We start from the raw sequence: 14323 nt of genomic DNA on the forward strand, positions 1-14323 counted from the left end.
ATAGTTTAATCACACAGGTATATTTGGTGATAAATGAAAATCCATTTGGTAAAAGGAAAATAACTTTACAGTCAGATATGTTTTTGCAGCAGAAATATATCACAAGTCAGTACATCCAGCAAAGCATCTACCAGTTGAAAGGTGAAAGTGAAGATTCACAAGGAGAGGCTGCACAGCTATGCAGAGCATTCTTGGTCTGTGACACTAAATGAGCCTAAAAAGGGGCTGAGCTATCAGCTGTTGAAAGTCTGACTAAAAGTGAAGTATATGCACTTCTCTCGCTTACCTTGTTTGGAACTCAAATTTCATGACATATCTAAACACAGCACAAAACAAGATCCTAAAACATAAGGTCCTAAAAGTTTATGTCTAAGCAAAGCCTAAGGAGGATGAGTTTTGAGTAAGTTTTGCAGTAGACAAAGCATACTTCATAAGGTTTGAGAATAAAGGAATGTGTATCTAATCAGCTAATTAGGAAATCTGTTACCTAATATAGACCTCTTATCTCCTACAGTGAACACACTGAGAAAATAAACTCAGACTTTTAAAATCCAAACACCTTTTCTATTCTATAACTGTCACTACATGGAGGGAACTGTGGAACAGCAAAGTCAATTTTTTAATGGCTTTTAAGCAAATAAAAAAACTTACTCTTTTGATTGTTCCCTGCTAGCAGAAGATAGTGACCTGATCATGGAATGGAATAGGGATAAACAAAAATGACAGTATGAGGAGAGAGCATAAAAAATTGAAAGTTCAAGGGTTTCAAGAAAATGCTCTACTCAAGGAAATATAGGTTAACAAGAATACCAACAATACAATTGAAAAAAATTAGTAAATACCATGTGAGGTCCTGAATTTAGATTAAAAATTCATTCACAGAAGTAGTTAATTAGGAAAGGCTTTTATTGATCAAACATAATGTCATAAACACCTTTGTTTATTTGGTCCAATGTAGAGTGATTCTAAAATTAAACTATTTTCAAAATGGGAAAAATATAAGCTAATTAAGTGAAATAGTTAGGTTACACCATAGTCTATACTGGTCTAATCTATAATATTATACTCATTTTACATTTTATGAAGGACATTAATAATCTAATCACTGAAAAATATGCTACATGAGAAACAGTTCTGCTTCTCACAAGATGATGAGTAAGTCCCTTGAGGGAAAGACTATATGGTTTGTATTTCATAAATGTCAGTCCATTTTTTTCAGAACCATGTGTTTCAGAACATTCTGTATCAGAACATTCTGTGTTTCAGAGCACATATGTTTCAGAACATTCTGTGTTTGTTGCATAAATAATGAATGATAATGTTCAAATATTTGAAGGTGTGAGAATTTTTCAAATATTTAATATTTATAGGAAAGATTTACTAATGAAATTAGAATTACTAACTTTAATGGTTCAAAAAGAGACCAAGGATATAAATTTTTGTTCAGTATAAGGGAGCAATAGTATGAGTTGACTTGCTAAAAAGTGGTTCTTTTACTCGATGTATTTGTGAGTTTTTGACCTGGATTTATTGGAAACCCTGGACCAGAATAACCCCTAGAATTCCTTATACCTCTAGGAATGAGTTATTCCAATGAGTTTCTTATGACTTCTAATTTCTTACATTAGGATTTTTGTATTTTAGCATACTAAGTTTATGAGAATCAATTTATATTAGTAATGAGTAATCTATTCTACATCATCTCTTACTTTTAAATTTTAAACAGTTAAAAATTCATTTAAAATATTCATGGTTTCTTTTGCAAAATAATGAAAAGATTTAATATTCATGTAGCACACCAATTAGATAATGTACATCATAAGTATATTTTAGTAAAGATTTTCAGAAATTGTACTTAGTAGATAACATACTTAACAAAGAAACAGTGTGTGTGTGTGTGTGTGTGTGTGTGTGTATGACACCATGTACTAGGAGCCATATTTACAGGTACCTACCCACACAGTATGGATGGCTCAGAAATAGCAGTACTGGTGATTCAATTACTGATCTTTGCATAAAACAAAAATGGTTTTAAGTTTTAAGCTATAATGGTTTACAGTTTTAAACTACAAGTATATACTCAGAGTTCCTTTAATTTTATTATAAAAGAACTAGTCTATTGAACCAAAAGTCATGTGACTTTTAAAAGCATTTAAAATTTAAATTATCATATACCCAAAATAATACATTACTTCTCTCATTTATAATAAATTTGTATGTATCATTAGTCATACTAACCTATACACAGGAACTATGCCTAAATCAAATTAAAGATTAAAAAATACTTTGTATAAACAATCTGAAAAGTCAACAGAGCTCAATAAATAGTATGCTATCAAACAGTACACTCTCAGCATAAAACACAGTAATTTCTATAATATGCTAAAGTGAGGAAATAAATAGGGCAAGGGAATGAGATATTCATATAAACAAATAATTTTGTGATTTTCTTCCTTTTGACTCTGTTGCTTTCTTGTTTTCAGGAGAAAAGTTCTTGACTTCAAAAGTAACAAAATACTTGAGAAGGGAATTTACATCTTCCAGTTTTAAATTCTTGTGCTGTTTTCTCAGAAGTCCATGTTTCTGGATAAATTTTATGATTATTGAGTAATGTCACGGCCTCTGCAATGGAAATTTTGCCCTTGGGAATGTTCTTAATATCCATACCAAAGTGATGGCCTACAAAGAAACATTTTACAAAATAACTTTAATTTCTTAATGTTGAATTGAAAGTGATTCCATCAGCTAATAGCAAAGTAATTGCATTTTCCTAAAAATATTTTCATAATATCAATTAAGTGGAAACTGCCATAATTTGAGTCATTTTGTCTATAAGGAGATATAAATACCTCTTGAGGAACTTCTTAGTCACAAACTACTGTGTTCAACACAAGCTCCTTATACAGATAATGAAAAAGCTAACTGGATTATGTTGCATTTAGAATTTCTTAACCTAGAAGCTAGCTAACTGTGGTTCAAAATTGAATCTCAAGCTTTTTATCAATTCCCAGAACAAAAAAGGAAAAAAAAAATCTTTGTTTCTAAAATTAATTCTTTAGAGGGGAAGGACTACTTGAGAATTGATCTAAGCTTTTATTGTAACAAAAGCCTTCAGTCAGGATTACTGGGCATATAGTCATTGTTTGATTGATCAGTTTTTCCATGCTTAGATCTTGTAATCTGAACAACTACTTCTAAGATAACAATATGCAATATATTAATAATTGTTAATTTACTACTATTTTTGAAAGTCTGTATCATTTATTTCCTTTTTCTGTTTCGTTTTTTAAAATTAAAAAAAAAATAAAAAGTACTGGGCATCTTGCAGCAGCCCATGTGTCATCTCTATTGTAAGCAACTGCTTTTGTATTACTGCTAATTAAGGTTGACTTGATCATATTGTGCACCTCCTGGCTGTCAAAGATGTGGCATTCACTTGCTCCTCTTCTTGAGAGCAGAATAAGCATTTCTTTGACAATTAGACCTCTAAATTGGGGAGGTAATATATCTCCCAGTAGACTCTGAGATTATTCTAGATGTGAAATTGTTTTTCAGGTGCAAGTTTCAAAATTTGAAATTATTCAGCTTCCCATTTTTGCTCTTTGAAAAGTTATATGTATTAAACATCCATTCTGGGGATCTAGCTTTTAAATGACCTTTTCAGTACTCATCCTTTTGTTCATTTTGATTTGCTCAGATAAATTACAACCACCTGGCCTTTTGTATTAAAAAAGGTTACATACAAAATTGACCTTTTGATACTTATTGAGAAAGCTAGGTTCATTGTACTTGAGATTAAATGCTGTTGCTGTTTTCTTGGTTATGTGTTAAATTACTTTATTTGAGGATGATAAAATCTATTTCTTGTGCCTTTTTTGTTCCACGCTACTCTCAATACTATAGGAATGGACACTGTGAGCAATATAAAGACAAAATGAGTTTTAAAATAGTGAATATGATTAATGCAATTCTTATATGGCTGATGATTTACAGATTTTTTTTTTAATTTTTCTTAACATTCATGGAGCAAATGTTAATTTTGGAACAGTCTACCTCTCATTGTTTGGCTTATTAAAGTGCAGATTTTTTTTTGTTTGTTTCTTATAACTTTAAGCTTCGATATGACTGAGAAACTTTGTGCTTGCTGACCATTCTACCTCAAATTTGCCTTTCTGGTTTCCTTTGTTCTGTTCACTTTGCATTCCACTTGCTCTCCTAGGTTTTCAGTGCAGTAGGTTGGGCTGTTTGACTATTTCTGAGGAGGAATGTGTGTGTTTCCTGGATTAGTGCATTGAAAAGTTTATGTATAATTACTGGTCTCTTTTCTGCCATAATACTCTGGGAAAGTTTTGGTTGAGATACTGTGCTACAAAATTGTAGGAATCTATATTGTTAAATTGCCAATGAAAAGTTACCTAGATTTGCAGGTTTTGTGAAAGTAATAAATGAACTTTACTTTGTTAAACTACTGAGCTGTTGAGATTGCATTTCTATTTTGACTGACTAGACAGTGTCAGACACAATGTCATTTATTAACATATTTCCCTCATCATCCTATCTGAAGCAATTCCCCTCTCCCATGCCTCTTTCCCCTGACCATTATGTTTTGCATTGAAGCTTTTTCCATATTATTGGCAATTATTTATAAGTCAGTGTTGAACAAACACAAATTACATGTGTCATTAAATGTGATTTGTTTTTTGTTTGTTTGTTTATTTGTTTTGAACTCAAGACCTCACTCCTGTCAGGCATAAATGTGATTTTTAAATGTCAGAGTAATATTTAAAATTGGTAGTGAGCATTTTACTTAATGACTTTTTGTTTTAATGTCAAAATGTGCAAAACCAAGACAAAAATACTGTGTTGGGGAGGCCTACTGCATTTTCCTATTGACTACCAGTCTCTATACGGCAATAGAAGAATTTTCAAGATTTTTCTAGATGACTCCATTTGTGTGATTTTTTTTTTTTTTTATCATGAAATGAGATCGTCTTTGGCAAAATCTATGTCATTAATGACTTTTTTGTCAACCAGGAAGGGATTAGAAATCCACATTTCAATTTTTAAATTGCTTGAAGTAACCTTCAAAATGTTCTGCAGTATTTTTACAGTCGGGTTTTTCCCCCTGGGAGATGGATAGGGCTTTGTTGCTTTCAATTCCAGGGTACATAAGTACTTTCTCCAATATCAAGATATGATGTCTGGAGTTTCTACACTCAGTCTACCAGCAGATGTCCCAGAGTATTCTGTGGTACTTTTGTTTTGAAACTGTGAGAATAAATATTACTAACTATACTCAGAAATCTTGCCTCAGACATCAGTTATTAAACCCTAGGCACATTTGTGGTACATTTTAAGAGCTCATTTCAAATGTGTTCAATTAAATTGTTGCAATTTTCAAATTTATTCATCAAGTAAGTCCAGAGATGAACACTCTCCATCAAATTATTTTAAGACTAGGCATTTTTTGATAAAAAAGGAAAAGAAAATAATTCTGCTTAAAATTTTAGCCTAAACTCTTCAAGATCAACCTTTGGAATGACAAGTAAAGAATTTTATAATCTTACAATTCTTAATGTGATTTCTTGACAACTCAGTAATATTTTATGAAAATTATTTTCTTATTGCTAATTCATTCTGTCACATGATGTATGGTACTTCTTTGCTTACTGGTAGGTAAAATAAGGTCTGTTGTGAAGTATAAGGTAAATGTAAGTACCCACAGGTGTACCATTTACACAATATAATATTTTGCATGAACTAGTAATTCTTCAGTCTTATATAGATAAAATTTATTTTATTTTTAAAACGTGTCCATAATTTAAATGCTGTGTAAGTAAAATCACTAGTCACAAAATTTATAGTAATTGGGAATTGACTATACAGATACATTACTATTTCATTTAGATTAAAGATAAATGATGCTTCTAATTCCTTTCTGACTTACTTTAAAATATTCTTTCTGTAAACACTTGAATTTTCTGGAGTGGAAATAGTAAAAAGTAGTTTGACAGGAATATTGGTTTATTTTTCTTTGTTTCCTCCACACTACAAACTAGCATCATCTTCAGTGATTTGAAGTTTAACTCACCTGATAAACAACATTATAGGGTGCTTCTTCAAAATATAGCTTTTGTATTGAGGAAAAAGTCAAATTTTCATGAAGTTCTTCCTTTTAAACTTTTTGTCTATGATGACATATGGTGATTATATCTCTACTGAGATTTATTAGTGCTCTCCTTTTTCTTTGCTTCAATTTTCCATTGGATAGACTTGTCCATGACAGAAGAATGATTTTGCCTCCTATGATGTTTAACTAAGAAATGTGTAAGCATGAATATGTAAAGAGAATGAAGAACTATCATAGTTTATTTTCCTGATATGCCCTAAATTAACCTAAGCAAAGCCAATCTATGTTTAAAATATTCACATTCATAAAAGTGAGATTTATTGTCTTTCATTTGTGTTAGTGGGAAGTTTTTAAAGGCCTTATTACATGGAGATAAGATCTGGCCATAATATACTTTGTGACACTCTACTCTTTGAATGTTATCAACTTACAGAGTTCCATGATACTATTTTACAGAGAAATTATAATCTATAATAAATATATTACACTGATATCTAGCAGAGACAAGATCATTCAGTGTAAAGTATAGAGGCATTGGATATTAAACACAATTTGCATAAAAAATTGAGAACCACTGGGATAATTTGAATTCATTCTGCCTTTCTAAAGTAGTTCACATTGCTTTGAGATTTTTTCTCTTATGTTTTATTTGTAAGTATTAATATATTGATAAATATGTTTGCTAAAATAATTTAAGAAAATTGTAGATTTACATTTTAGTTCTAGATGAAGGCCAGTTAGCTTTCAAAGACAACAGAGAATTAAATAGTTGAAACCATAAAAGTCATACTAAAAGCATTAGCTCAATATTTAAAATTTTTAAGAAAGGTATGATATTTTAGCATTGAGCTCACAGACTTTTTAACATTCAACGCTTAGAAATTTATGGTGGGCAAGTTGAAAAATTGCCAGCCTAAAGAATCTACAAGGTCTCTTCTAGGTTTAAAAATCTATGAAAACTGTGTCTTGGTTATGCCAATTATATGATCATTGTTATCCAAATGACAGGAAAGATCCTCACAGGCAGACATTATTTAACCTTTATTTTGACCTCTTATATATGAGTTTTAGCTTTGACTTGTAATTTATATCCATATTCATACACATACTTTAACACATACATTGGTATACCTATGTAGTCTATTGATACATGTGTGTGTGAACATTTTCCATTCTTGTTATTTATCTGATGACAAGCTTGATAATAGTAAAAGATAGGTTTGAGTTTTGGTACAGTAATGCTCAAATAATAACACTGTATCCCTGAACAGCATACCAAGAAGACTGACTGTGGTTATTTGACAACCAAGGACAGCATTTAGCTTTCAAATAGTGAAGAACAATTGTTTAAATATTTTAGACATTAGTGAAGTCTTCTGAATAAGCTAGGCCATTCTGGGTAACCACCACTGAGGTGTATTTCTTGTTGGAATAAATATTACAAAAGTACCAGTTGGCAAAGAAATTTAAAAAGTGATTATGTTCAGTAAAATTGTTGAACACTTGTCAGGAAGCTACTAGAAATTTTCTTTTCTTTTTTTATTTTCTTGAGATAAGTTCTTACTATGCGACCCGTTTTGGTCTTGACTGTAGTAATCTTTCTATCAGCCTCCCAAATGCTGATATTACAAGCATAGGTTAACATGCCAGGTGAAATTTTTCATTTTAAGGCAAAAAAGTCTGTTTTAAGATGAAAATATTACCTAATGTGGTTTCAGATTATATAAACCTAGACAGAAGGATTTTAAGTAACCTGAGAAAAAGGTGATTTGCTAATCTCCTTCCATAGACACTAACATCATATTTAGAACAACCAACATTAAACTGAAAGATGAAAAAGTTTCCTGATATTTCTTGTAGGTATTATATGAAATGGTAAAATATATTTTCCTAATTCAATGATGATGCAACATACATGTATTTCTCTTTATTACTTCATATTATCCTACCATCAGAAAACCAAAACTACTTGTTTTACCCTATATTAACAATATTTATATTTATAACAGAAATACTGTATTTCATGAATTGTTGTTTAATCTCTAACTCATCCACTTTGTTTTATAAAGTCAAGATCAATGCCATAACATTTCAATTACTTCTTTTATGTATTTCCCAAATCTTAGGAATATAATTTATATAAGAAATGTTAGTGCATTTTAATGGTTTAGGAGCATTTTCCATAACTTTTGTAGAATTGCAATAAGGTAACCAGGGAGCAATATGAAATGATGTAGATTTGAACAAGTCCACGAAACTGACCTACTTTAAGAAATAATTGCCTTCTTGGAGAATAAGATATAAATTCTGTAATATCAAGGGATATAGCATAGTTTTTAAAGTTTAATCATAATTAAAATCAATTTTAGGGTAGCATGCCTTTACTTATATTCATATGAAGCAGACATTAAGGCTTCAATTTATTCATGAGTGATTCATTATTTATTCATTAAATACTATTGAATGTCAACTAAGGGAGGTGAAATAGTTTTTGTTTTTGTTTCTACCTATAGTGGTATCAGAAAAACATGATGACATAAATAAATAGTACCATATTAATATAACATACACTTCACAAGGGAGGTAATCATTTCAAATATAGGGTAAAGAAGGATATTGAAGGTGAAGGAAGACATAGAAAAAAATCTAAACATAACAGAGTGATACTGGAGGTAAAAGGACAAGTGGGAGGGGGCAAAGTTTTCTTCTGTGTGTTTTTTAGAGATTATTACCCTTAAATTTAGAGAGTTGTATTATGTACTGGAGTTTAGAAGGTAGCTAATAGAAACTTGGAAAATGAATCAATATTTGAATTAGATATTTTTAATGGAAGAATTTTCTGTACTCATATATATGCAATATATATGGAATTAATGACTATGTCAAATTTAAGTGAATAACTTTCATTGTCAAATTTAAATGTGGATTTTCATATTAATTTCATATGTTTTATAAGAGATTTAGATTAATAAGATAGTTATCTTGGACAACAAATATGATACTAGGAAAATGTTTATTTTTAAAATTAATTCACAGAAATGCTCATGACAGAATGATAATAATCTATTGCAGTATGATAAATGTGTTCTCTTGGCTTTGTTGTGCTGAACAGAACAGTAGCAGATTAGATATAAAATGGGTACATCTGCTAGTATTTTCTTCAGCAATGTGCAAATGTTAAACTACATTATATAAAGAACATAATCACAGAAAATAAATTAATTTACAGAATTTCATGGAAAAGTGCTAAATATTTTCTTCTAGTTTTCAGGTTGAGGTTTTAATCATGCTCAGTAGCAAATGCCAGAAAGCATTTTAAATCGCAGTATGTGCTATTACAATAGTGACATTTTCCAACTGTCTAGTAAATTTGTAACATTTGGTAAAATGGAGACTAGTAAAGAGAAAATGTGTCACCAGTGGTTAAAAAAAAAAATGAACTTGTCGCAATTAGTGTGCTGTCTTCAAAGACAAAAATTTGTGATTGAAAATTCAACAGAATATACCAATGAACAGATGTTAAATGCTTACAATGTGTCAGCCCCTGTGCTGAATGGTCCAAGTCCATCAGTTCTTTGTCTGAAACATACAATCTGAATATTATTGCTATTATCATTTTACTTATTTATTAATAACAGTTTTATTGAGCTACATTTTGCATACTAGAAAATTTACAAATTTAAACTGTATTATTCAGTAGATTTTAGCATGTTGACAGTTATAGAACCATGATCATAATCAAATTTAGATTATTTTTGTTATCCCCAAACAAAGCACTCTACTCACTAGCTACAATCTCTCGATTCCTTCCCTCTAAATCTCGAGGCAACCACTTAACTACCATCTATCTTCATAGATTTCCCTAGTCTGGGAATTAATTAATTAATTAATTAACGTTTTAAACTCAAAATAGACCATGCTCATACCAACAGTAAAGAGCTTAACATAGCCAAAGAAATGTAAATGCTTCAAAGCAAGCTCTTACAACATGTTGGAATGAAACTAGAAATTAACAGCAGAAATATAGTTAAAATACAGTAACTTTCTTCCCCTACTTTATTAAAAAAAATGAGCATGCAGAAGGTTTGAGTAATTTGATTGTGGTCCAAAGACTACTAGGTAGAAAAAAACTGAGACTTAAAGACTTTGTCAGTGTACAGGAGTGAAGGGTTGTTAAGAAGGGTACTTTTATTATCCGCCCCCTGCCGTTCTTTGTTTTTTGGGTTTTTTTTGGGGGGGGTACTGGGGATCAAACTCACAACCTCACACTTGCCAGGTGGACATTTATGCCACTGAGCTAAATCCCAAACCCTCATTATCTCCACTTTACAGATAAGAAAATTGAGACTTAGCATTCTAAGTCATTGATTAAACTCAAACAGATAATATCTTTCTTATTATGTTGCATGCCAATAACTGCCTTCTAATTTTGCATATCCTTTCGAAATTTTGACAGAATTTAAATTATAAGCATATTGTTGAGATTGCCTTTTCTTCTGGAAAAATGTTGGAAATGTATGCCAGACACAAATTGGCAAGAAGGAGGGAAATTGATGGATACAGAGGAGAGCCAGAAATTATTAGCAAAAATAACTTCAATTTCTTCCATTTCCTGTTTTGGAGCCATTAGAGCAAAGCAAAAGTGTTTCAGGGAAGGTGCTTCCCACTCCCTAAGATTCATAGTAAAAACATTTTCCTACTTCTCCAAGTGCCAGTAAGAATGACCTCAAATATTTTTTTTCCTTTTTTTCTAGAACCCTATTTGCACTCTTACTGATAATCTATTTTATACTCCAGTTCTTTTCGTTACATTTCATGTCTTATAAACTATAGTAAGGTCTGGGTAAGAACAATGATTTCTTCTCTGCACACAGTACTACAGGAAGCATTTAGTTCTTTATATGTGCTAAAAACTCAAAGCTCAATAGAAAAACTGGATCCTTTAACTACACTTTTGCATTTTATAAGCAAAAAGGTTGAACAAAACTATCTGTCATTGGTTTTTCTTTAAGTATATTCCAGGGAACTAAATATTTACCAAAATAGTAAATTTGGAGTATTTATCAATTTGTATTAAGATTTGGAATAGTGAATACTCATTTATTTTGCATATCTTACTTTTAGGGGTATAGAGAAGATAAGATGAAAAAACATGTTACTTGTCTTTAAATAGTAATTATATCAAATATCATTTGTAATTGGGAAGAGTTAATGTTATTAAAGAAAATTGTCAAGGAAAATCTTTAAAAAGTTATGCCTGAGCACAAACTAAAATTTACATTTTCTCCATGCTACTTGTGTATTTCATGGGAGTGGCAGATTGCATATTTTGAGAAATGAAGGGATACATGTACATGTTGGTGTGTATGGTTTTCTACCAAAGACAAAGAGAGAGGCACAGTAAAAATTCTATTAGTTTGATATATTGCATTTTTACTAATATAACTTTGAATTTATATTGAAATGAGTAATTTGGTAAGGTACATCACAGTTTTCACTTTGTGTATTTTTAATATGAATTCACTAATTCTAGAAAAATTTTGTTTCTTAGAACTGTCATTAACAATTGTATTTCTTGTATTCTACATTATTGTATGAATGTTCATTTTTAATAATGATAGAGCAAGGTTTTAATTTATGGTTTAGATCTTTACCTGATGAACACTGTCACTGCTGTGTCACATGTGTTAAAAGTGTTAAATAATAAACTGCCATTAGGTGTTGATTTGTGTTCCTTTTTCATTTACAAGGAAATTGTGTGAATCATGCATCACAGTGCTTCATACATGTACTTTCAAAGACCGATAGTTAAGGTTTTAAGTTCATGCTAGTGAGTTTCTCAAAACTCTATAAACAATGAAGCCATTCATTGTGTTCAAGGATTCTGCCTTCTTCAATATGATTTTCTTCTCATTTGAAAGAGTATTTAATTGGATTGCTCATGATCTTTTAATATTTAATAATAATTTTATTAGCTGAATAGAATGAGAAGACAAGATTTGTAATATCTAGGGCTGCTCATCAATTTTTTCTTATCATGACTTAATGAATATTATAATTACAAAGAGAGGCAGAAATATAAATTAGTTTGGTAGTATGTTAGGCCTTGTTCCTTTATTGGTTTTAGATTGGGCAAATTCCAGATTAGGCATAAGGATAAAGTACAAATAGCTAGGGGTGCTTTAGAAATTTGGGAAACAAAATTTCTGAAGCTCATTAGTCACTTCTCATTTTAAATAATGAGCATAGAGTTTTTGAATGAAGATGCAAACACTATAAATTCCTGCTGCTTCCATAGCAATGCATAAGGTATCCTGACAACATGCAAAGCTTAGCCTTGGCAGATAATCTCTGCATATGCATTTTGACAAATTTTCGTTATCATTCTGAATCATTTTTATCTATTTTCTTTTGTAAAGTAAAATTGGCATAGCCATGATCATAATAGCACTTTTTATTTAAGTAGCACCTATCACGTGAGATTTACAAAGTGCCTTTGAGTACGTTTCTTAGGCCTGTGGGAATAGTGAGGGGAGAGGTTAGGGAAAGTTATTTGTATACACTAAACATTTAATGCCTCTATGGAAATAGAGGCCATGGGGAAAGGTTATTTTTATCCTCAGCTCTCTAGATATGTATATGTGTATAAAATGATTCCTAAATTTTCAGTTCTATTCAAAAATAAAATCAGGTATTGTTGGGTTTAATGTGCTTTTAAGCCTATTTTAACACGTCATTTTTAACCCCATCCAGCAACTGCTCCGAGAAAGACAGCAGATGGCCAGCCGACCCTTTGCTTCTGTTGATGTAGCCCTGGAAGTGGGAGCTGAACAAGCGGACTTTCTGAGAGGGCCATTAGAGGTAGGAACAATGATGCTGAAAAGGGGTCACTACGATTTGCATATTTCTATTGCTTCTCTAATCTGCATCTGCTTGTGAAGACACACAGACTCTGATTATCTAGAGTTGACAAGGTTCGGCTACATATGTTAAGCCATTTTCAATAGTTTTAATGGTATGATATGAGCTGTAACAAAAGCCACTGGAGAATCTATTAGCCTAGGCAAGAGTGACAGACTGCTCACCTGGCAGCCTTCCCCTGACAGATAGGAGCTAAAAGAATTTAAGATGTAAGTATGGTGGGAGAAATAAAACACCTATATTTAGTTCTTAGAATATCCAAGGTCCTTAGCTAAGTTCACATCTATCATTGTTTACAAAGTTTACTATAAAAGGTGGGCGGAGATGAGTTGCATTTTAATTACATAGTTGTGGTTTTAATTGTAGAGAAGTATAAAATATAGTGAATATTCCTTCATCACCAGTTTAGAAAAAGTACAGTGAAATAAATCATTTATACATGTGAATGTGATACTAGAATTCTAAAATAATGTATAAAATAGTTTCTGAAAAAAATACCCCCAAACAGGAAAAATTCAGATTGTGACTAATGAGTAACCAAAGAATTCTGAAGCATACTAATTTAATTGTATGCTTGTTATTTTATTTATGGTACAATGTTTAAGGTACAAGATTAAAAACTTCTAGAAATGAAATATTTCATTCTTTTTAAAAATACAATTATTTGGCTAATTATATGTTGCTGTTTTCAGAATGTGCTTTTCTTCAAGCAAAGCAGGGAATATAGAAATACATTCTACCTAGAATGTAGATATACTTGAGTCTTTCTATAACTTTTTTCTTTATTCTGAAAATAACTAAATTATAACTCATGGGTTCTATGCATTCTGCTGGCCTTTAGAGGAAATACCATATTTTTGTGTGTGTTTAACTTTTGTGTAATTGCCTTTTTGCTATTCTAGATGTCAGATTTCAGTAAAAGCTTAGAACATGAGGAAATGTATGGGTCTGTCTTCCATTACTTGAGAAGACATTGGAAAAGAGACAGAAGGAGTAAACAAAAGTTACAGCAAATTCTGTGATTTCCTTTGGGCCCTTGTTTCAAATAATGTTAGTACAAAACTTCTGTCAAACAGAAAACCTGGACTGTTTGAATCCAATACTCTTTTTCTCTCCATCTGTTTAAGATAGTTTCAAATAGGGCTAAAAGTGAAACCATAAAAAAGTGAATATAAGTAGTACACACAGATAGGCAAAGGGGACAAGAAATAGTCAAAGAACTTGAAAACCTGCAAACACATGGAAATGTGTAGGTAACATACATGTATTTCA

At 31.1% G+C, this 14323-nt stretch overlaps 1 protein-coding gene across 5 annotated transcripts in view; it reads left to right on the forward strand.

Annotated features, from left to right (window-relative positions):
• Positions 1 to 14323, forward strand: part of Atrnl1 (attractin like 1) — an 833524-nt gene that overhangs the window by 564607 nt on the left and 254594 nt on the right. For all 5 annotated transcript variants that reach the window (XM_063244803.1, XM_063244801.1, XM_063244804.1 and 2 more), the window contains one exon: positions 12884 to 12991. In XM_063244803.1, the coding sequence (XP_063100873.1) occupies positions 12884 to 12991 (108 nt within the window). The remainder of the gene's footprint in view (positions 1 to 12883; positions 12992 to 14323) is intronic.

Source organism: Cavia porcellus, unplaced genomic scaffold (genome assembly GCF_034190915.1).
Source record: "Cavia porcellus strain 051 isolate PalLab524CR breed Dunkin Hartley unplaced genomic scaffold, mCavPor4.1 scaffold_2, whole genome shotgun sequence".
In the NCBI taxonomy this organism is placed as follows: domain Eukaryota; kingdom Metazoa; phylum Chordata; class Mammalia; order Rodentia; family Caviidae; genus Cavia; species Cavia porcellus.